Genomic DNA, 22452 nt, shown 5'->3' on the forward strand with positions numbered 1-22452 from the left:
ACTTACTTGAGCGGTGAGACGCTGTCCTCAACCATGGTCGACCCCTCGTCCCCCTCAATTCCAAAGTGATCCTTAGCCTTCTGCTTCTTAAGAATGATGTCAATATACCCAGCGATAAGCTGTAAAATCTGTTCGGCTTCAGTCGTTTGAACGCTGTAATACTGATCCGAGTAATCGCCAAAGTCAAGAGTGAAGGTATTGGGAGATGCACCCCATCTCCTGACAGTGGTCAATGGCCACGTTTTGAGGATCTCCTTGGTTCTCTCATCCAGCCTGAGAACGGAATCTTTGGTGACCCCCAAGAGCCGTGGCACCAGCTTATTCTTTCCCACCATCTTTTCCTTGACGAGGAAGAACGTGACACCGTACGTGCTCAAGGATCTAGCTGTCTTCGTGTAAAGAACCTTGGCGTCCAGCTCAGAGAGGCCCACGTGCTTCTTGTGCTCGGCGAATACCTTCTTCTCGATTCCTTTGACCTTCGCATAAGACTGAGGAAGAAATTCTTTGAGATCTAAGAAACCTGTCTTGTGTTTGTCCTCCTTGTGATCGCCGAACTGTATCTGACACTGAATTCCGGCAAATGTACAGGCCTTCTCCTGGGTTACTGGATGTGTGCCATCCAAAATGGCGTCCCTGGCTTGAACATAGAGTAGAGAAAGCTGGACTGGATCCCTGGAGTCAATATTTTGATCTGAGAAGAAGTACTTTCGTCGAAGGAGAACTGTCTCCGCTTCGTCTATACCCTGTTCCCTGAGTGTTTTGCTCGGATCTATCCAGTTCACCTCGTCATCCGTTTTCAGCTTCTTCCGGAGCTGATCCATCTTTGCGTCTCTCTCTCCCTTCTCCTCCTTACGGCGTTTCAACGTCAGTGTACCGTAGTTCCCAGGTTTCTGATTCTCGGTTTCCTCGTCGAGATACTCCCGGACGAGGGAGTATTCGTCGTGATTTGTAATACCGATCTTTGTGCAGATGACCACCATTAGGTTGGCAACTGGTTGGCTGTCGTCTACGAGGAGTGTCTTCAGGGTACCGTCCAGCATACGAACCCGAAGGGTTCGAAGCTTTCGACGGTACTCGAGGAGATCACCATTACGGAGGATATAGTAGTCTAGGTTACGACCGGGTTCCAGCCAGACACCTTTCTTTGCGTCCTCGTCGGAGAGGAAGAGGCCGTAGTCCTTGGCTGGAATCAAAGGGGCGGAACTTAAGGAATTATCATCACGAGCTTTTAATGGACAAACAGGTTACTTTTTAATGTTTATGAGTGAATATGAATTGTAAATTTTTTTCCATGACATCTTTGCTCATACGCAGAGGAAAAGAATGTCATAAAATTATTTGATGCTGGATTTTTACTCACGTTGTCCCATATTCGTTGCTTCTGGCAATTTCTCACGAATAATTCTGCAGGCATCATACACCGATGTGCTGGGATCGAACTGCATCATTTTGGTCGCATTTTTCTCCGGTATGGAGATGCGAAGTGACAGTGTTGCCATTGCAATTGCTGACGGCGATCGTCTGCGTGTACGAAAACCACCAGAGTCACTTGACTGTAAAAGAAAATATGTAAAAATCTCATGAGAGAGCAGAAACTTCCTTTGAAAAAATACACTTCATCAATTTGCCGAGAAAAAATGTCTTTAAAAAATTAAAGTGAAAGTGCACAAGTGGGACTTCATGACTATCTCTATATCGATCCTAACATTGCAGCTCAGCTACCAGTGGGGGGGCATTTTGTCGTATTGGATTTGTCCACGGGTTAGTTACTCTTCTTCATATTTTTTGCGGTCGGGTATTTATATCAAGTAGAGGAAAAAAAGAGCCAGGAAGATAGGTAAAACTGTCAATGGGCTTCAGGGACATGAGTTTCACAGACACCCGATGGGGTTGATGAACTAATAAAAATAAATTGTTCCTTCTCCGCCTACTAATTAAGTCGTTTACTACATCGTACCCAGGCCAATCCCTTTCCCCTTACTTTTTTATTCGTTGTGAGGATGTCTTTTCGATTCGAGATAAACAATTTGTATGCCAGGCACGTGCCGTCAGCCGGATAGAGGCACTTTCATTATCGTTGGGACGGAGAAAAAATACCCAAGAAATTAGGAAAATTAACATTTAAGGATATCTAACTATCTTTTACAGTTTTGTAAAGATTTATCAGTAGATTTAACATTTTTAATCTGCAATTTTGTCAATCAAGACAAATTTTTGTTTCCCCACCTTAACTTTCCAAAATTACTCTCTTCAAGAACCGAATTGATTTTTTTCCATTTAGAAATTAGAGAGAAATGGGAAGACATGTGGGAAAAATTGGGATTTTTTTTAGGGGAAAGGAGGAACAATTATCTCCTACTTTCCCCGACTGTCACGAACTTCCATTGTGCTTTCTCCCTTGAAAAAAAATCACCAACCACTTGATACCTTTGAATTGTAACCCCTGAATTGTCGAGATTTTCAAAAACAAAAAAAATAAATAGAAATGGCCAATTACAGTCGAATTCTTTCGGTCGTTGACTCTCAAAACAGACTGGGGATGAGAGGTGGTGTGAGTGGATGGCTCTGACAGTGGCTATCGGGAGGCATAAATTCGTTGCAAGTATCCACGCCAATGGAGACTACTCTTCCACCCTTACTGAAGTTGCCTGGCAACCCTGGGCTCTGACTGTGTCAAACTCAAGCACAACCGATCTCTATTTTCACCCTCCCTCTCCACCCTCTCAACCCACCATCGTTCCTTTTTTTCACTGTATCTCACTTCTCACCTTCCCAATTGATTCCTCTTCACACCTAATTGTCCGTTTCAGTAGAAAACCGATGAACGATTGAACGAAAAATTGGAAAAAATTGAATAACCGACTATAAAGAATTTTTCAATTATAATTTGACGGGGGTTACAACTGACCCTAATCGATGGTCCACATAATTTAGAATGAAATTTGAAGGAGCCGACTTTTGCGCAATATAAAAATCCATGAAATTCCGTAAATAAAATAAATGATACCCATCAAAAAAAAATTTCCATCTCCTGATTATCCCAAACAAGAAACAAATACAAGAAGAATAAAAATAAAGTGACAAGATAATTTACGGTTTGGGGAGTGTCCCCAGGGTGAGAAGAAAGGTTCAAGCGAAAAAAAAAGTCTCGAGAAAGAGTGAAAACCGAGAAAGAATGGCCGAAGCGGTGGGTGATAACACGAGTAATGCGGTATTCTGGTGGGAAATTAAATCACTGGGCGAGTTCCGTCGTCTCTCAGTCCCAAACCACCCTCCTCCCCTTCCCTCCCCACCCATCTTCATCCCTTCAACTACGACAATTCGTTTTATTTCGTTGTCTCCTTCATCACCTTGTATTCTCTTCAAATGATTGTTTGACTCGCACTTGGTAGTTCAATGGAAAAAAGTTTACAACAAATAAATCAACGAATTATTTAGTTTAATAATAATTATAAAACAGCCACAATTTTTGTTTTTATTCTTCATTGACTCAACTTGAGTTAGTCGTTGAGTTTTTAATTATCAATTTGTCTGTTTAATTTTTTTTTAATTTACATAAATTAAAGGACAATTTTTTCATTGTCAGCTAGAGTCAACGACTCAACAAAGCTTCTATTTGGGGGCAAAAAATTGTTTTGTATTCGTAAATTGAGTTGACGCGATTTGCCGCAACCTTTGAACGCTATAAATTTCGAATTTCCGAGGCGTTGACTCTCTCGAATGGCCCAATGACGCCAGAACGATTAATCGAGGGCATTGATTGCTCTCAGGCTTGCCAAACTTCCTCCCCTCTCCACCTCAGTCCGTCATTTGTGACCCCCTCTGACCCCTCAGGGCTTGTATATAGCCCCCTGGAAGACGAGATTATCCACGCTTCAATGAATAACCCGGTAGGGGGATGAGTTTGTGCGTTGTGTACGCGCTCTACACCCTATTATTCCTCTCTCTTACGTATGATCGATCTGAATGCGACTAATCTGAAAGTTAGTGCCGGGTCAACGTGCTTTTTCAACCAGAAAATGAAATTATTGGTAAAAATCGAACATAAGTCGTCGTTTTAAAATTGAGGATCGAGAGTTAATGACTACCCCACCTCATGCTCTAGGGAATTCCACATCGGGTGAAAAAACAATCTGTCTAGGTCCCCTGGATGTCGAGATAATTAACAAAACAATTATGATTTTTTCCATATCATAAATGACGTCTCGTTAGCGCATGTTCTCCAAAATTATTTGATAATCAGAGATTATTATAATTTATGGTGATCCTATGGAGCCAGTTCCACTTGAATAAAGTTTAGTAAATAAAAAATTGCCGGAATTAAGGGAAAGCCGGGTAATTGTTTTTCTGGACCCGAGAACGGTAATCAGATTGAGAAAAAATTGCAATGTTAAATAAACTTTTCAATTGAAAGTAATAGAATTGTTCTAAAAGTCACTTAGACAGTCTCATTTAAGTTCCGAGGCAGGCAGCCACTCCATCGTCACTTGCTACACCCCAACTCACCCTCTCCTCCTGCCACTACTGATTTTGGGTGACACGAGGGAGGCCACTACCCTACATTTTTCACTCGATCCACAGCGACAAAATTATTTACGAATTCTGATCAAACTCATGGCTCCATTGAATGTTTAATTTGCTTATCGAGTGCCCGGAAAGTTTTATTGAGTGATAATTTTATTCATGTAGTTGTAGTGATCTTTATGAGAAATGAAGTAGATTATTCTTTCTCTTTTCACCAGTTTTTAATTAATTTAATCGTTGGTTAATAACTAACGCTAGTAGATGAAATCCATTTCAAGGAGTTCGCGTTTACGTTGCGGAAAAGTCCGTCAGAAAATTAAAACTTCACAAAATTAATAAAATACTGCAACCGACACAATATAAAGTAATTAATTTGTATTATAATTATTATAATTGGATTGATGTCAGCGATGGCACAGTTAACATTCCTCGGATTCTTCTCCTCCCAACGAGTGATATTAATTTAATAAATGTTATTTTTTTTTTACTATTTAAAAACCATCACAAAGAATGAAAATAAATTTTAATTGGAATATCTCGAGAACTGTTGAGTCAATATATCTTCTAAATCTCATCCACATATGTACGATAATCTGGAATATATTCACCGTTTGTTAAAAATTTCTTTGAAATTCACTACCAACTTAATTGTTATAATCTGATAGTAAAAAAATAAATACCCAGGACCGCGTCATGTTTCTTTCCTCCTCCTCCTTTCTTCTTCGTTTTCTATGCAGACTCCTGGTGTACAGATAACCCGCGATATTAACAAAACCACAGCAGTTTACATCCACCTCCATTATCAGGATAATTAACGATTAATTAAAAATTGCCAACACGACTTTCATAATTCCGAATAATTTATGCTTTATCAACAACTATTAAAATCTCGAGTTTCAACATCAGTAGAACTCAGACAATTTCACTCGTCACTCAAAACTCCGAAAACGTAATAATTAATTTAAAAAATTCAACATTTAACAATGATGTCACATCATCAAGTGACATTGAAAAAAAAATTGTCAACCCCCAACAATTCCCCCAGTGTAGTACCGTATGTCATGACGGAATATCGAAGACAATTCATCACTCAATGAAGTCAATATATTTAGTTGAATAAAATTTATTAAATTCTTTTATTCCGGATAAATTCAATAAATTGGGAGAAATGATCCGACGATTGTGAAGGTTCACACGAGAGTGGAATGAGATGGCTATTGGTCGCGACCGAAGCCAAACTGTAACTGAGAAACGTTGGGGAACCACCCCTTATTTTCGGGGCTGCTCGCTCCCCCAAGGGGTGGAGGAGGAGGGGAATGGAGAGGGGATAGGGTGTTCAGTGGATTCAGCGCTTCTGCGCATAGGTGGCACAGTAACGCAACCCAAGTCCCCCCCCCAATTTAAACAAATAATCGTGTGTGAGAAGATTTTGAGGTCTGGACATTTTGAGTTTTTGAGAAAGTTGGGGGGAGGGTCGACAGTGGTCCCATGAGATGTACCAGGAAATTTTCCAATGAATTGGAAAGAAAATTGTCTCTGTAGGTTTCGTAGTTCTTGACATACTGAAAAATATTTTTTTAGTCACTCTTACGTTGAGTGAATGTCGAAAAGTACTTTTTCGATTACTAGTAAACGAAAAATAGTACAGTTCGCAACTCTCAACTTAAAAAAGTCATGAAATTGATAAAGATAACGTAATGTATCTTGTCAACATAATATGGCCCCCAAAAAATGGGCTAAGCCCCAGAACCGATTTCCCGTAAAATTATGCCGCCCCAAATCCGCAGAATTTTACTAGGGGATGATCCCGAAATCCAGTGGCGAAATTTTCCCAGAACATCTCCACCCAACTAACCCCTTATTTTACCGCCTCCACTCCATTCAAGGATTCAAGATTGATAGCATAACCCGATAACACTATTTACCCCCGGGGGTAGTTGAAAATTTGGCGAATCCCCCTAGTTGTTCATCCCATTGAAAATCCCTTCCCACTCCCTTCTCATCAGCCACCCAAAATCCACACCCGGGAATTACGATATAGCGTTTCGATACGATAAACACCACTTGTCAGTTTATTTTTTTTTTCCCTCCCCCTTACCTATAATTGACTTGAATGTCGTAATTATCCTTTTTCTACGACCATCAAACGCTTTTTTTCGGGTTACTCCGACCCCATGGTAAATTCAAACCCCCAAATTGAGATGGCCAAACAAGAACCCTTGTTAGGGACAATCGAGACTGATTTATTTGATAGAGGAGATCATAAACCCTCTAAACGCATTTTTTTTTTCAAAACCGAAGAAAGGATTTTTCTTCGACAACAATTTCTTTTATTTACAGATTAATTCTTTTACGAATTTTTTCATCTGTAAAAAGTCAATTTCGGGAAAAAAAGCCCTGACTGTTGCGCAACGGAAAAAACTCCTATCGCTGTGTGTGGTCAGTAAACATGAGTTTCCAATGGTTTTCAGTTTTTTCGACTGAAAAAATTCAGTCCTTTTAGGAAGGGAATCGCTCGACATACAGTTTTCTAAACAAATACACTCCACCCAAAAATTAATTTACATTGAAGAAAGTACATATTGCTTTCATATTTTTCAACCAAAGTAAAAAAATTCTCCCTCTTCAGAACCGAGAATTTTTTTTATTCTAATTACCAAGAAATGTCTTTGGACTTACCCAATTTTCTCCATGATGACGTCACGTTCAACTCAATATTACAAATATTTTAAATTTTCGAAACTTCTTCGTGGTTGTTTCAAGAATAAGGGACGGATTTCCGAATTAAACTCAAAACTCTATCGAAAAATAAATCTCTCAAGGCTTTACAAAAAAAGGCACAGATCGGTGGGGACGGGTAATTTAACATTAAAAGGCTACTGAGGTGACACAACGACGTAAAACCCATAGAAAACCATAACTAAACGGAAAAAATATCACATTGAAATTTTCCCGCGCAAGATTGCCGGGAAATTGAAAAATCCCTTCCCCAAACTCATCTCAAAAACCAATTATTTCCCGGCACAAACCTGGACGGCAGTAATAAGGCACAAGTGTTACGACAACCGGAAAGCGAAATCGAGGCACTAAAAAAAAAACCGCGAAAATTCAAAAAGCCAAAGCAACAATAACTGACAAAACCAAAGGAATAATGAATGAAAAGAGTAATGGAAAATAATGAAGATTAGAAGGCACTTGGAAAATGTGAATTGAGAATAGGAAAAAAATAAATTGTTACAAGTTCGTAGTTTGTGAAAAGAGGGGATAAACGATAGGGTAGAGAGGAACGAGGATGTTACCCCGACGGCTGTCGCCAAAGAAGTGATGTGTCTGTGGCCTCGCTCGAGGCACCCGGTGGTGTCTCCGCATTATTTGCGCGCGCAGGGTAAATTTTACCACCACCACACCATGCCAAAAGCCACCCCTTTGTGATTGTCAAGAAAGAAATCAAGGGAGAGAGGGAAGGGATGAGAGTGGCATCGAGAGGGGATGACCCCCTGCTATCCTACCCTCTAACCCTCGTCCCCTGCTCCACCCCTTGCTGCGGAATTGCTGTGGAGTCATGCATCACCCCGCTGTGCAGACAATCACTTTGAAACGATCAGAAACGTAAACTGCCCTCATTTTTCAAATTTCAAGATTTCAAATTTTCGCGGGTGACGCTTTCTAATCGTCGTAACACAGGAAAATTTCGAATTGGGGTTGAAAAAAAATATTAAATACATTCCAAGGGTGTTAAGTATCAATGAGGAACCAGGAAGATTCTCATTCGTCAATAATTCAACAAACCCTTAACCAAGAATAATCGAACTAACCCTCAACAAGGGGTTGTACGTTCTTAACGCACCGCTGGATTCCCAAAAATCTACTCCCCAACCGTGAAAAAAAAAATGGTCTTGAGAAGGGTGGAGCTGGTGATAATGCAAAAGCACAGGAGGTGGTTACTGTCCAAAGACCTAACTCCCAAAAAAGAAATTGAAGTAAAGCGTAGGAGATGGCGTAACACTAGGCGACAGCGAGGAGAGATTCTGGAGATGCAAGATGTCACTCAGAGGCACGACGTGTAAGGGAATGGTCACTGTTGGGGGTGAATTGAGATGTACAGGAAATTTATGCACTGCTGCTTTTAGCCCGGAAGTCAGGGGACGGTTACACGAGGGTTGAGTTAGATGGATTAACTTTTTTTTTTTATCCTACACGTGAATTTCCCTGTTAATACATCTTGCCCGTGAATTTTTAATCAACTCTCATCAGCCTAAATAAATAATCATGTCAGGAACCCCAATTCATATTTTCCAGTCCAGGATGTAAAGCTTCTCCCAATTTTTCAGGGCTTCAAATTCTTCTTTGACGGGGAGTAAGAAAAAATGGGTCATCAGCTTTGATCATTGTTTCTTCTGATCTTCCCCAGCTTCTTAGCATGAAATTAGTTTCAAGTTGGGACCAGAGATGTGAGAAAAAAAATAAGAAATGTGAATTGACATTGATAACAATTTGGCACATGAAAGTTTGTTTGTTACATCGTCAACTGGCGCCAACCTGTCTCAAGCCTTCTGATTGGCCGCTACCTCCCACCCCTGATGACATAACCGTTGATCGAAATCCATTGCCCAGGATCGCTCTCCGAAATTAGAAAATTCTGATCAACCGAACAGGAAAACCGAGTCGAGATGAGATTTGTTGAACGTCCCACAGAGACATGAAAATCTGATGTCACACGACAAAAATTTCATCTGGCAAAAGGGATATTTTCAATTTTCAAAATTTCAAATCGACGATTACATCGATAACGTAAAAATAATGGCTTTTGACCCCACAATTAAGATGTCTCGATTCACCAAATTGTTCTGTCATTCTCGTTCATTCAAATCTCATCTTCCGATTAAGTCGACTGATGTCATAAACACGAACAGATGTGGTGGGTGAGATCCTCATTAGAGATTAAAATAAAATGAAGAGGAGAACTGGTATGAAGATTTTGGTCAGTGTGATAACAATTTTCTATCACCGGAGAAAAGATACGGTTCAACGCTTGTGGTATTCAACCCCCTGGATTCCCTGGATTTTGGTGGCCATTTGTGAAATTACACGAGATCTTATCGGATTTATCGAACGTATCGGATTTACGAGCGTCACCTGTTCAACCCTGGAATAGAAGGGGTGGGATGGATGACGAGCAGGAAGAGTTTGGAGTTGAATCGGAGTGGTCAGTTTATTTCTTTTATTCACTCCTTTTTCCGATTGAGGGAAAATCGTCTCCGATGAATCCCGAGCATTTTCCCAATTTAATTAAATCCTTCTGCATGAACCAATGAAGGTTAAATTCATCAGAAAAATTTTATAATTTTACCTGAGAATTTTTTATTTTCAAAAACTGAAAAATTCAAATAATTCATTCCACGAAATTCCTGAACCCTAACCCGAGCCTCCCTCACCCATAGACCTTTCCCTTTTTCGACAACCAACGCTCACCCCCTTCCCTGCCCTCCCACCCGAGGGTGTTCTTCATCATCACATGCCTATTCAAATTTTACGGTCCATATTTGTCGCAATTAAGTGTTATGTTTAGTGGCATCCACGACGAGGAACTATTCCCATATTGGGTGCTATAGTACTTTCGTTGCAGCGAGTTAAGGATGCGGCACTTGGGAAAACCAGAGGTAGATGGCTAAAAGGGGATAGAACGACGTAGATTTTACGACAGGCTCGTGCTTTGGAGACCACTAAGGGGTTGGGATTTTCACATTTCAAGGATGAGTCACTCGATTTTACTTTTGTCATCTACGTTTTTTATGTTTTCTTATTTATCACTTCGTAGATAGTGGTCAATTGGCATTATCCAGTCCCTAATTCCCTGGTCAAATTAATTACAATATATTTTCAATAAAATTCTGACGTAATCACTCACCTTGGAAATAATAAACCCTCAGTAGAATAATTTTCGTCTATTAACTCTCGGTGAACACAGCGTCAGGAATAATTCTTATCGTCTCGTTGTTGTCGATCATTCAATATGTCGTGTCTGAAATAAAAAAAGAGTGACTGTTAAAAAGAATAACTCACAAAGCCCAGGGGAAAAAAAAATCTACTAAGGTATTTTGAGGTGGGGGTACGAAAATGAGGACAGACTTCCCCAGGAAGATATGGTGAAGCTGAAGAGGACGAGGAAAATGATGGAGAGGGGATGAGGGGAGATGAAAAAGTCGCAAAAGTAAGGATGAGTATGGCGGCAATGTGGCGGACGCCGGGGGTGGCGCCGCGACGCTCTGGCGCCTCTGATCCTCTTGCCCACCATCCCTCTAGCCCTCAACCATCATCCCCTCTTGAACTAGACGCTCCAGCGATGCTGGGATACATGTACCTGTAATTCCTCCCATAACCCTCACAACTTCACGTTTTCCCTCTGAAGAATATGAAACTACGAGGAATCAGGTACCACATCCAGAAAAATTGATTAAAAAATGGGAAATTCAAGTCCTTAATTGGAGGGTTTAATTGTCGAAGGAGTGATAGAAAATATTTGGAAAATTTTTCATTCCCTGTTGCTATGGAAAGATGACTTTTCCAAAATAAAATAATTGTTTATGAATGGGAAATTTCCTCGGGGTTTTTACGGTGCCAATATAAATGTTCTCTATAGTCCAGTGACTAGAATATCGTCCTCATTAAAGAGGAAGTAGAAGCTTCAATCGATGTGGGATTTCACAACCGCATTATAAAAATATTGATCGAGGTTTTTTTCAACATTTGAATATTTTTCAGACTCTTGAATCTCACAACGACAATTTACCCACGCAGAGCCCTGGAATTTCAATTTAATATTTTCCATCGATACTCCCTTTTGTTGAATTTAACGATGACAATATCATGGAAGCTATTTCAACGATAAAAAATATTATCGGGATAACTAATAAGGAGTATTTCACCTAGTATTGCGTAATCTTGTAATGGGCTCGTTAGACACGTACTTCACTTCGACGATCATTTATATCGGTCATAAATCCCGTTGAATGCAGTTCAATCAAATGACTTCCCCTACCCCGTCTCACCATCCCCCTAACTCGTCCCTCCCCTTTCTCCGCTTTACTATCGTGAGATTATAGCATCTGGCGGGGTATAATGTTGATATTGGGGTTTCAATTGTCAAAATTGAGTTATTTGGACTGGCGATCTAGTTCTCATTTTGGATTAAACGTCTTGAACCGACTGTCTGCGTCAATTATTCAAGATCATGAGATGTCTCCAGGAATTTTCAGTAGAAAACGTTTAACAATCTTCCCTTCCCTTTAAAAATACCAAAAGCTTGATTCAGGCACTTGAAAATTGTCTTCACGAAATCGATTCATTCAATTTCAAAGGACTGAGTGGAATAAAAATTGTTTCGTGTCATTCCCCAAAATAATCTGTAACAAAAAGAATCAAAATTTTCCCAAAAGCAAATAATGTTCATTGGTAATTTATCCAATCTCACGTCTGACAAAAAAACCTACTTTTATCATTCTCCAAAAATTTGTTTCCCTAATATCTTGAGTAAACACCGTGAAACCCCAGATATTTATCCACGCAACGTTACCCCACTGTACCCCCAAGAACTTAGATTATTGGGGAAGGGAAAAATAGTTAAAACGAGCGGCAAACCGATGATAGAATATAGAGATAATCCATTAGAGGAGGCTGTAACCCAAAACTGGACAAACAAGGGTGGTTTTCGTATGGATTAAACGTAAAGCCAGGGCCGATGGACCACAATAGGATGGTGGATAATCATCATCACTAAAAGCCTTTTTGTCCGAGCATCGGTGACAAAGATGTTCGGAAACAGGTGGCTTTTTTTACCCCAAGAACGTGAGGTAATTCATCAGATTTTTGTTCGAAATATCTTCATTACAAGCATCAATCAATCATTTGAGTACAAGACAAGAAGAATGATCAATTATCACCAAGTTATTCGCGAAACTGAGATGGAAAATTGATCGATTGATGGGAAAATTAGAGATGCTACATGTCAGCTATCGAAATTCATCAGATCAGAAGAATATAACATAATGGCTTTCCCTGTGGTAGATCAATGTTACGCTTAGCAAATATCTGTCAGAATTGTGGGTAAGAATTGATTCACCCGCCGCAGAGACATCATCAAAGGGAAACAATCATTGGTGTCACGTGGCCATCCAAATCCAGCACTCTGATTGGCCCCAAATCCTGTTTAATAGGCCACTCAGACAGCTGACACTGGCTGGGAGTTGTTTTTATATCAACTGAGGGGTGAGAGAAGGGCACGATTCAATCAATGGTACTATGATCGTACTCTCACCAAGTGAAGGAGGAAAGAAAGGCCTCGGTTAATGGATCTCGGATACAGTTACTATTTGCTCCGAACCGTCTTATCTTCCTTACTTCATCGGAAATCAAACGAGACTCGTGCCTATGAACAAAAGTATTAAAAAAAAATAATCTTGCGTATTTCCTTCTCAGGGAGGAAGTGGCCAGAAGGGGAGAATCATAAGTGCGTATTCAGAGAACGAAAAAAAAATGAGAGGAAATTCATGTCTGCGTTGGATTGACGTTTTCTGTTGATAAAGGTCGATCAACTTTTTGTGGAAATTGGGGAGCAATTTTAGGGGTGCAATATACATATTGAAATTTTATTTTTGACGCATGTGGAATCAAGTAAATTGTAGAATCAAAAATTTATCCATCGAAGTTCGTTGAATTTATACATTTGATATTTATAACCATTAAAAATGTCCAGTACTGGGCCAGTGTCAACAGCATATATCCACAACAACTGACATTATCTCATGGACAATTGTCTCGTTCAGAATCACTCATCCAAGTGCATAATTATGTTTTATCCCTTCCAGATATCACGAGGATAACGACACAGTAACGAAGCCATTTGTCTCCTCTCTCTCCCACGAAAAGTGAAGGAGACGAAGCTGGGTTGAACCTGTATAGGTACCCCTGTCCCCATCACACTCATGTCGTACGTTATAGAAAACGTGACATAGCCGGCGAAGAAGGACACTCGAATACACGAGTATGTGTGAGTGTGGCCGGATGGAATTGGATGATTGCACGAAATTGCTTTGAATTTCATCCCCCTTTGAAATGGCACGCGGGGGTTTTCGGACCCTAGTAGGTGCTTAAAGGTGGATGAGAGAGAGACGGTAACAACTGAGGGGTCCGTTACGATATGAGGTATACCCCCTCGGTTTCAGATGTGCTCAGCCACCAATCATCGTAGTTCTGCATCAAGCAGGAGACCATAAACCACAATATTTGCATGAAACTTCCTAACGGCCAATTTTTTTTTTCAATGCCGTTCAAATTTCACTCAAGTGAAGTAAAAATTGTACGTTCCAATTAATCATGATTGTGCTAACAATAAAATTGATGGACACATTCGTCTGGTTTTCCGCTGAAAAAATATATAATTATGTTAATCATGTGTTTTGGAGAGATAAATGACCGGAATTTCTTGCCAGAGGAATTTTTAATTAGCGAAATTATTAAAAATAATAATAAAATTTCATCGACCCTTGGGGACCGCGGGAGCATATTATTGCGTACGAGCTAAATAAGTGGAATTTGCGTGAAACAACTTGGCAATTTTAACCGCTTCTCGCGAAGACACCAGTGACCTTATCTCCCTCTCCTCATTTCCATATGCGATTACTCAAGTTATATCCGACAAAAGCAGAGCCTTCAACGGGTTACTCATGCAAAATGACTAAAACCACGAGCTAGCATTGCCTCACCAATTATTCATCGCCAATACCTCGAATGAATGGAGAAGAAAAAACTAGTCTGTTTTTCATTGAAAAAAAATTTTTTTCAATGTCGATTATGTTGTCATCTCGCTTTCTAGGCATTTGGCACATGTGTGGGTTACACACGCATGCGCCCACCACACCATAAATACGAAGTTCGTTGAGGAACAGCACCAGCAGCCACTATTTTGGATGGGAGTCACAGTTTTATGATGAAAAAACAGTGAGAGAGATGGAAGTTGTAAAATACTACGAGACTTTTCTGTCCTTGTTATTTCTATTTATACACGTTCCAACGACCGGAACTTCACTTTCCGTTTTGTGGATACAGACCAATCCGCAGAAAAAAAAAAGTAGTCGCTTCTGGAGTTTATTTTGATTTTGTATTTCCGGGATAACTTCCAGGAAAATTGTCATTATTCAATGTCGGAGAATATTGATAAGAGAAGCGTAATTCATTGATTGATAAAGATTTTAATTAGTGCAGGCCATGTTTTTAATATTCTGCAAATTTATTATTTTTATTATTCGACGAGGAATGTAAAATGCATTTCACGGATGGAAGCAGTAAAATAGAAAAGAAATTCTTCCTATAAAAAATAGAAACAAACGTGAATGAGAGAATTCAAATGTGGGGCAGGGAGAATATTCTTTGGATATTGTTTCTTTTTTCATGCTGGAGGAGAAATTTTTTTCCATTTTTCAAACACTACGGACAATAAAACACCAAAGGGTGGAATGAATGAAACATTGCGGAAGATGAATAAATGGGGCGTACCTGTTCTTTTAGTTCCAATCAAAGGAATGAGTATACAACTCTAAAATAATGTAATCGAATTTCATATCGGTAGGTGAAGTACCTTTGCTGAATATGAATCCTCGAATCAGCATTAATCATGGACTCTACAGCCAACCACACTCATTCAAAAGGCCACAGAATGTTTATACTTACATCACGTTCCACAAAAAAAACAAAAAAAAAGTTCTTCGTGTGACTCAACTGCTCCAAACAATGCAGTAATAAAGGGTCGGAATGAGATGAACGAAAAATTTCATCTGGACATTTTTGCAAACATCTTGAAAATTAAAGTGTGAGAGAAAACGTGGCTGGAGATTCCTAGTATTTGAATTAATCATTCGAGCATTTAAATTAAAATCTTCCACCAGAAAATTGTTAAAGTAGACGGTTATTACTATCTCTTAAACCCTCGATAAAAAATTCACCCCCCGGATCCCTCAACCCCATCCCAAAATCATTGTAAACCTTCCCAGCCCCTCAACCCCCGCCAAATGTCCAACTCAATGATCTCCGCAACGGTCTGAGTGCTTCGCCTAATTAGATTACCCGAGTCCCTACCATTCCCATACACTCAAGAAATCCTAAACTCTCCTAAAAACCCAAGAAGGTCTCCGCCCACTAACACCCCCAATAATCAACTCCCAAAATCAAATTAAAACTCATTTTAAAAAATTAATATCATCTCTATTAAAGTCCTATCCACACCTATTGATTTTTCCAGCTATTGTTTTGGAATGTCGCGTGTGGAAAAAAGCCTTTACCCTTCTATTTCCTGTCATGACAAAAAAAAAGTAAAATCAAATATTAGATCTGATTTAGGGTTAGATTAAAATTCTAGGAAGATGGTAGTTATAAATATGTTTGCCATAATTTTATTACGTGGGCTTTTGGATGGGTTTTAACGTCTAAAAGAAATTTAGAAAGTTTTTGAAGGCAGATTGGTGGCACAACTAGAGAATTTAAAAATCATTGATTTGGAATAAAACTAATGCATTCATTCTTAGAACTTCAATTGATGATTAAAAATACTTGAATCTGCAATACGATTCGTGGTAAACTGCAGAAGGTGTCTATATTGCCCCTGAAAACCCCAGGACAACTGGCAAATAAAAATTCAATGAGAATAAAAAAAATAACAGCCATCCCTATTAAAACCCCATCCACACCTATTGATTTTCTGACCTATTGTTTTGGAATGTCGTGTGTGAAAAAAAGCCCTGACAATTTATTTCCTCCGACCAGAACAATAAATGATAATGAAATATCAGCAGAGCGTATTGAGGATTAAATTAAAATTCTCAGAACATGATAATTACGTAGCGTCTGACCTGTCAATTCTCCATGAATCACTTCTATTTTCGTACAACCCTCATCTGTCTGCCCACCCCCAGCCCGAAAATATATTTGAGGTTAGTTAACCCCAAATGGTCCAAAAAACCGGTCAAACAATTGCGAATTTTACCCCACTTTTGGGGTTAGGGGAAACGTCTGTTTTTACATGGCAAAGACATTTTTTATTCTTGTTTCATCGACAGAAATGGAAGTTGAAAGAGTGACGAGGACTATGCGGCGCACGCCCATCTGTCCGGGTACATCGGAAAAATCAATAATATTTGACATTTTCACGAGGATTTTTCGATTTTTTTCACAACTATGGAGACTCTGGGACACTTACCGTTTTAGATCATCCTCGGTTGACTTTTGTTTCTCTTCTTGATGACTGTTTTTAACCAATTTGTCACTTTTCAGATCGCACCAACCTCACGTCCGCACACAACACTTACGACTCGATTACACACGGTCCAGTTCCAAGGTTCCGTGGGTTCAGCGGACAGGAGCGTAGATACTAATCTTGAGAGGGGAGAAACCGGCGTAAGTTCTAAAAATTTATATTTTCATTGTTTGACAGTTTCTGGCAATCATTCTGCTGAAAAATATTGCTAATAAAAAATATTAACTCGTCTTTTAGTTAAAAGAGAAAAGCAAATTTAGAATTTGTAATCTTTTGGGGTCTTTCCTTCACTCCTGATGTTTGAAAATTGATTATAAAATGCTTTTCGTCTTTCAAAAAGCTTTACACATATTCATGTTTATATTTTTTGTCGAATGTTTTTTTTGGGATGTGTAATAGTGAAATGAGGCGCGGGAATTTCGAATTCTGCAGGTTCTACAGAATTTCGGACACTGTTCAGTGCGTTTTGGGAAAGGGGAAATTGGGGAGTGGGGGTGGCAAGACCTGGGGGATGCAACTTACGATACTTCACTGGGAGGATGCAAATATAGCCAATCCAAACAAACAGACTTTCCTCTAAAAATATCGGTTTCAACTCCCCCAGGTTAATCTCACGTGGGAATAATGGATTTGATTTGGGGATTCACTAGAATGACCCCAATTTGCACGATAAAAAGAGAATAAAATTGCACACCTAAGTGAATTGCAATAACAATCCCCCTCTGAAAATACCTCTTCAGTAATTTCCAAAACCAGAATTGAAAGAACCAAATAAAAAATGAATCGTAATTAGATTAAATTTATTTCCAATTCCCCAGTTTTCTTCTTTAATTATGAAAGATACAAGAGATGATCCATTTTGCATTCCATTTGTCAATTGAAAAATCGGTATTTTTATGGCCTCGTCTACTCTCTAGAACATCTTTTATATTGTTTAAGCGTCGGACACCCGAAATGAAAGCCTCAAAAATTTTTGGAAAGAGTTGGTGTTGGTGAGAGCAGACCCCAGCGTAAACGCACCAAATTTGGTCATGCCCAGCCACCTCGATCCGCTGCTCGTGTGAGAGGTCCCCGATCGCTTTAATCCAGCAGATAGCATTACCTCGATACTTACACAGAGAGCTGTAACGATTGCAATGATGCAACGATATCTCGAGACCCGTATCTTATCTCCGGAACTCGCCTCTTCAAGTTGAAAACAAATCTCAGGTAAACAGACATTGCAGAGGAGTTCCTCGAAGTATTTTTGATGCCTCTGAGAGTCAACAACCCCTTTTGAACCTCTTGAACTGTCTCGAGTGTATTTGATAAGTAATTCTAAAAAAAAATCTTCAATTTTACTTTATCAGCCAGGAGAGCCTCGGTGGAGGTTCGCCCCAAGTGCTCTAACGCCAGTATGATTCCATACAATCGCGGAATAATGTTCCCGACACGGGATCTATCAATAATAATTTTATTCAATAATAATCGACCCTTTTCCCGCGTAATCTCTCAAAGTGGTCAATAGAGAAATATTTCAAGGCGTCACATTTGCAATTGAATTAATTTTTTTTTTAATGAAGGAGATCAATAACAACTTAATGAGTCTAGTTTGCAGTGCTTGAAGACCCTTATCTGCACTTCAAGCGAATAAACTGCAGTAGCCGTCGCCATCCGATAGCCCGTCCCCCCGTTGCAAATTCCGTCATCCTCAAATTCCGCTGATTTAAACTTCTCCTCGAGCGACGGCAGAAGTGGAACAGAACCGAGCGAAGAAGCGCGCAAGAACATCAGCGGCAAAAAGTGGGGGATGTACGAATGAAAATAAAATGACGAGTGATTGCAAAAAAAAGCGGATAAAACAAACTCGAAAAATTCATGTCAATTTCAAGTGTAGGTGCCTCGGTCGAGGTTGAATGCCTCCCAATGTTGCACTTGTTATTCTCCATGACGAAATAGCAACGACACAACTGTTTTTCAACCAATCCTTCCACCCTAGCCGATAATGAGAGTATAAGTGGCGTGGGTGTGTCAGTTTGTCTTGCGAAAAGGGGCCACCCAGTGCTGAACCCACGTGAATATCTTTTTTACTGAGAAATAATAACTAAACCATTTATAAATGCGTCAGAGTCTCCAGTTGGAGCATTAAGACCCCTGGGACAGTAACCCAGTGCCAAAATTCAACGAAGTATGGTTCATATATTAGGAGATTGGATTAATGCCAGAATTGCATTTAATCTGCTGCTGCGTTTTTTTTTATTCGCGGGGAAATGAGTGGGGGGAGTTTGAAAATTTCGTGCGATGGCGGGGGAGACTTGCCGCGAACTGTTTTATTGATTGAGGGGGTAAGCTTCGAACGTAGGACGCCAGATGGGGCGCGGTGTAAAAACGGGGATAAGTAGAAACGGAAAGTTAATTTAAATTTTTAAATCGCGTTATGAGACGGACAAATAATTGTTTCCTGATGGACATGCGATATTTAAATTTTTTTTATGTGCACTTGACAAATTGGAAATCATTTGCAAGCGAGTTGATATCAAAACATCTATAATATACCTAATGAAGGTAATGATTAATTTATTATTCGTGATGGGTCTGTGTAAATAAATCAATAAAATAATTAGAGATAAATAGCTAAATATTTCGACAAAATTAGGATTAACAGATGATATTGGAAATTTTTGGTTTGTTATGAAAATTCTTAAAATTATAAATAATTTGGTTCGTTTTTTGCAGGATAGAATTGGCCAGTAGAAAAATCCGTGTTGGACAGACAATTAAGGGAGCGAAACGCTGGTGATTTGAATGCTCATTTCCCCGCAAGTTTTTCGAACTTTCCTGGTCCTTCGACCTCCAAAAACTTGAAAAACTGGATGGCCCATCAACTCCATTGGACTCCTCTCATAACAGAAATTCATCACAATAGAACGGAACCAGTGGGGGATCGATGGGGGGTTGAAACAGACAGCCCATGAAACATTCGACGGACGATTCGGTTTTACGATAGGCGTCGTCGACGTCGACGTCGTCGTCTCATCCGAAAGAGATATGGGAAGGGAGCGAGAACCTACTTCATTGCGATATGAAAGCAGTAGCGATAAAATTTCTCGGAAGAAATTAATGGACAAAGTTTTCTCGCGTAACTCGTCGAGATGTTAGATCGGCAGGAAAGAGGAGTAGCTCAGGGTTGGAACAAAAGAGGGATGGGGTTTGTTGTTACGAAAAATGGGCAATTGGGGGCAGGGGAGAGAATGGAATCGTTGAAAAGAGGGAAATGAACAGACAACAGTCATCCAGAGTTGCGTATTTATTGGTGGGTATGGGTTACTCATGGAATTGGGGGGAGGGCATTCTGCCATTTGCCCTTTTGGAAATGAGCTGATTTTTATCTTTAGTTGCTCCGAGCCAATGACTGGGATAATTTATTTATTGGGGCAAGATAATCTCGATTGTTCGGAGAAACGGTACCCAGAGAAAAGTTGGAGCGAAATTACCGCGACAGTTTTACGATTTGAAACGTTATGACGAAATTTTAGGTAAAAATTACGCCTTCAAGGGGTGAAGCGAGGGACAAAGATCAGTTTTATCACAACAATTAGTCCTCCCTCCCCCCAAGTCTAATTTATCCAACAAAATTTGACCTGAAAAGTGGTCGATTGTGTGCAATAAGTCCCTTCAGAAACAATAAATTTCATTTCACCCCGATGAGTCCAAACTAAATTCAACTTACCACCCCCCTCTCTCCCATCCAAGTCTGCTCATAAATTTCAGTTGCACCACGCCGTCAAATTTATAGTTTCTCTACTGAAACTGAAGCCCCGAAAATCGTAATGCACCAGTGAAATTTCCACTCGCAGGTCAGACTATCCGCGACGTCATGCAGAAGCTTTCCCGCATCAAGGGACTTTATCGAGGTACCGGAATTACACAGAAACCTCTGCCATAACTTGGTTGCAACAGTATCGATAGTAATAAAAAAAAAATGGGTGTGGCCGAGGTGGAAGGGGGGAATAGACGTTTGTGCTCCGCGGTCCGGGAGCTCTCGATGTTTTGCCAAAATGTCGGGGGTTGCGTCGAGACGGCGCCAGGGGGTCTGGAGCCAAACTTATAACGCCCCCCCCCTCACCCCCCGGCTAGCCCCGACCCATGCACCAATCTCCTCCACTGATAAAGGGCGAAGTTTCCCAAATGTTCCACACTGCGACATTTCCCGGGGTTTAATATTTTTTCCCCCATCTCTTTTGTTCTTTATACGTCACACAGCAGCTTCACGTTTACCCCTTTCCGGGGGGTGAAAAAATATCGAGGTTACGGCCCTAGTGCGTGACAATGATTTTATTTTCGGGGAGAAAATACGAAACGTTTATGATTCAATTAAAAAAATTCAGGGCCACGATTTTTGAGGCCGCAATTTTGCTGATCAACCCTCAAAAAAGGGGTGTTTCGGCCCTTTTAAGAAATATATCAAGGAGGTGGTAAAATACCAGATCATATCCGCCGTAATTTTCACGGGATTTTTCATTTCCGCGGATGGAAGAATAAAAATTTATTAAATAACTTCGTGAGAAAATTGTGATGTTGAATTATCTGTGTAGAAAAGCTCTTTCTTCCGACTGTCAAAAGACAGGAGTGAACGGTCCGAATAAGATGTCTTAGTTGAATGTCTCGGTGGAATGACGGGTGAGGATTTTCCTTTTGTTTTTTTTCGGGGGATGATTTATGGACAGACGATTACGTCACTGGTTGTACGAGGGAATAAATTCATTTCTGTGAGAGCTTTCGCGGGTATGACTCGGGGATGTTGTATCATGGAGGAGTCTATGAAGTTCTTCGAGGGGAGGAGCGCTTGGTCTATCGGAAAAATTGAATTACGGAGAGTAAATCATAGTTATGAGGGGAGGGACAATACAGCTCTTTCGAGCGAATGAATTTAAAAAAAATATCAAAGGAAAAAATTGACGAAATGACAAATTTACGTTTAGTCCAACAATCTTCAGTATCATCCCCCTACGGTGCCCTTCTTGTCCAGTGGCGAATTCCCTTCGATATTTAATCCTAATTACAAATTCTTACAAAAACGTATATGAATCACACCACTGAATCACTCCAACAACATCGATAAAATCCCTCCCCCTTGCAAACCCACTGGAAAAACAGACAAACATAAAGCCATCCCTGTCACCGATATTAGCCCCCTATCCTGAGCCATTTCACGACACTAACTCCCGTGCATTATTCATATTCAGATGTTTCTACCTCATATAGTTTACGATTATGTCTGCAACCCCCCGTCGAGGTGGCGGTAGGAGAGGGACTTCAAAAAAAAAATCTCCATCACGAAGCGACGTATGAATACATCACCTAAGCCTCCCACCCCCTTTCCTCCCCTCACCCTCCTCACTCCCACTTCACCGACAAAACGTAAAAATCGAAGTAACAAAATAATCTTCCAGAGTAAATATTTTTTCAGCCACTGTATCCCAAATTTTTGCTTATATCACGCCCTGATAATTTGTTTACTCTCCAGACATCCGGGGGGTAACGACAGGAGAGGGTGGAAGGGGGTGGCAATAAAATGGCGGATGGTCGTCAGAGCGAGAATTTTTTTTTTCTTCTTCAGGAGAATAAAAACAAAACTTTTTTGC

At 40.1% G+C, this 22452-nt stretch overlaps 1 protein-coding gene and 1 long non-coding RNA gene across 5 annotated transcripts in view; one reads left to right on the forward strand and one right to left on the reverse strand.

The window, feature by feature from the left end:
- Rhea (rhea) overlaps positions 1-16928 on the reverse strand; it is a 28060-nt gene extending 11132 nt beyond the window's left edge. For 3 of the 4 annotated variants that reach the window (XM_064129658.1, XM_064129661.1, XM_064129660.1), the window contains exons 1-4: positions 16772-16928; positions 10433-10546; positions 1361-1553; positions 7-1183 (exon numbers count right to left, since the gene is read on the reverse strand). In XM_064129658.1, coding sequence (XP_063985728.1) covers positions 7-1183; positions 1361-1499 — 1316 coding nt within the window. In that variant the 5' untranslated portion in view covers positions 1500-1553; positions 10433-10546; positions 16772-16928. Of the gene's footprint in view, positions 1-6; positions 1184-1360; positions 1554-7203; positions 7788-10432; positions 10547-16771 lie in introns of those variants that run through there. The other variant, XM_064129659.1, reaches the window with a different exon arrangement.
- Positions 16583-18501, forward strand: LOC135166923 (uncharacterized). The gene is made up of 3 exons (XR_010299772.1): positions 16583-16968; positions 17768-18037; positions 18419-18501. It is a non-coding gene; the product is annotated as an uncharacterized LOC135166923 (long non-coding RNA).
- Positions 18502-22452: the final 3951 nt, after the last annotated feature.

Source organism: Diachasmimorpha longicaudata, chromosome 10, assembly GCF_034640455.1.
Source record: "Diachasmimorpha longicaudata isolate KC_UGA_2023 chromosome 10, iyDiaLong2, whole genome shotgun sequence".
In the NCBI taxonomy this organism is placed as follows: domain Eukaryota; kingdom Metazoa; phylum Arthropoda; class Insecta; order Hymenoptera; family Braconidae; genus Diachasmimorpha; species Diachasmimorpha longicaudata.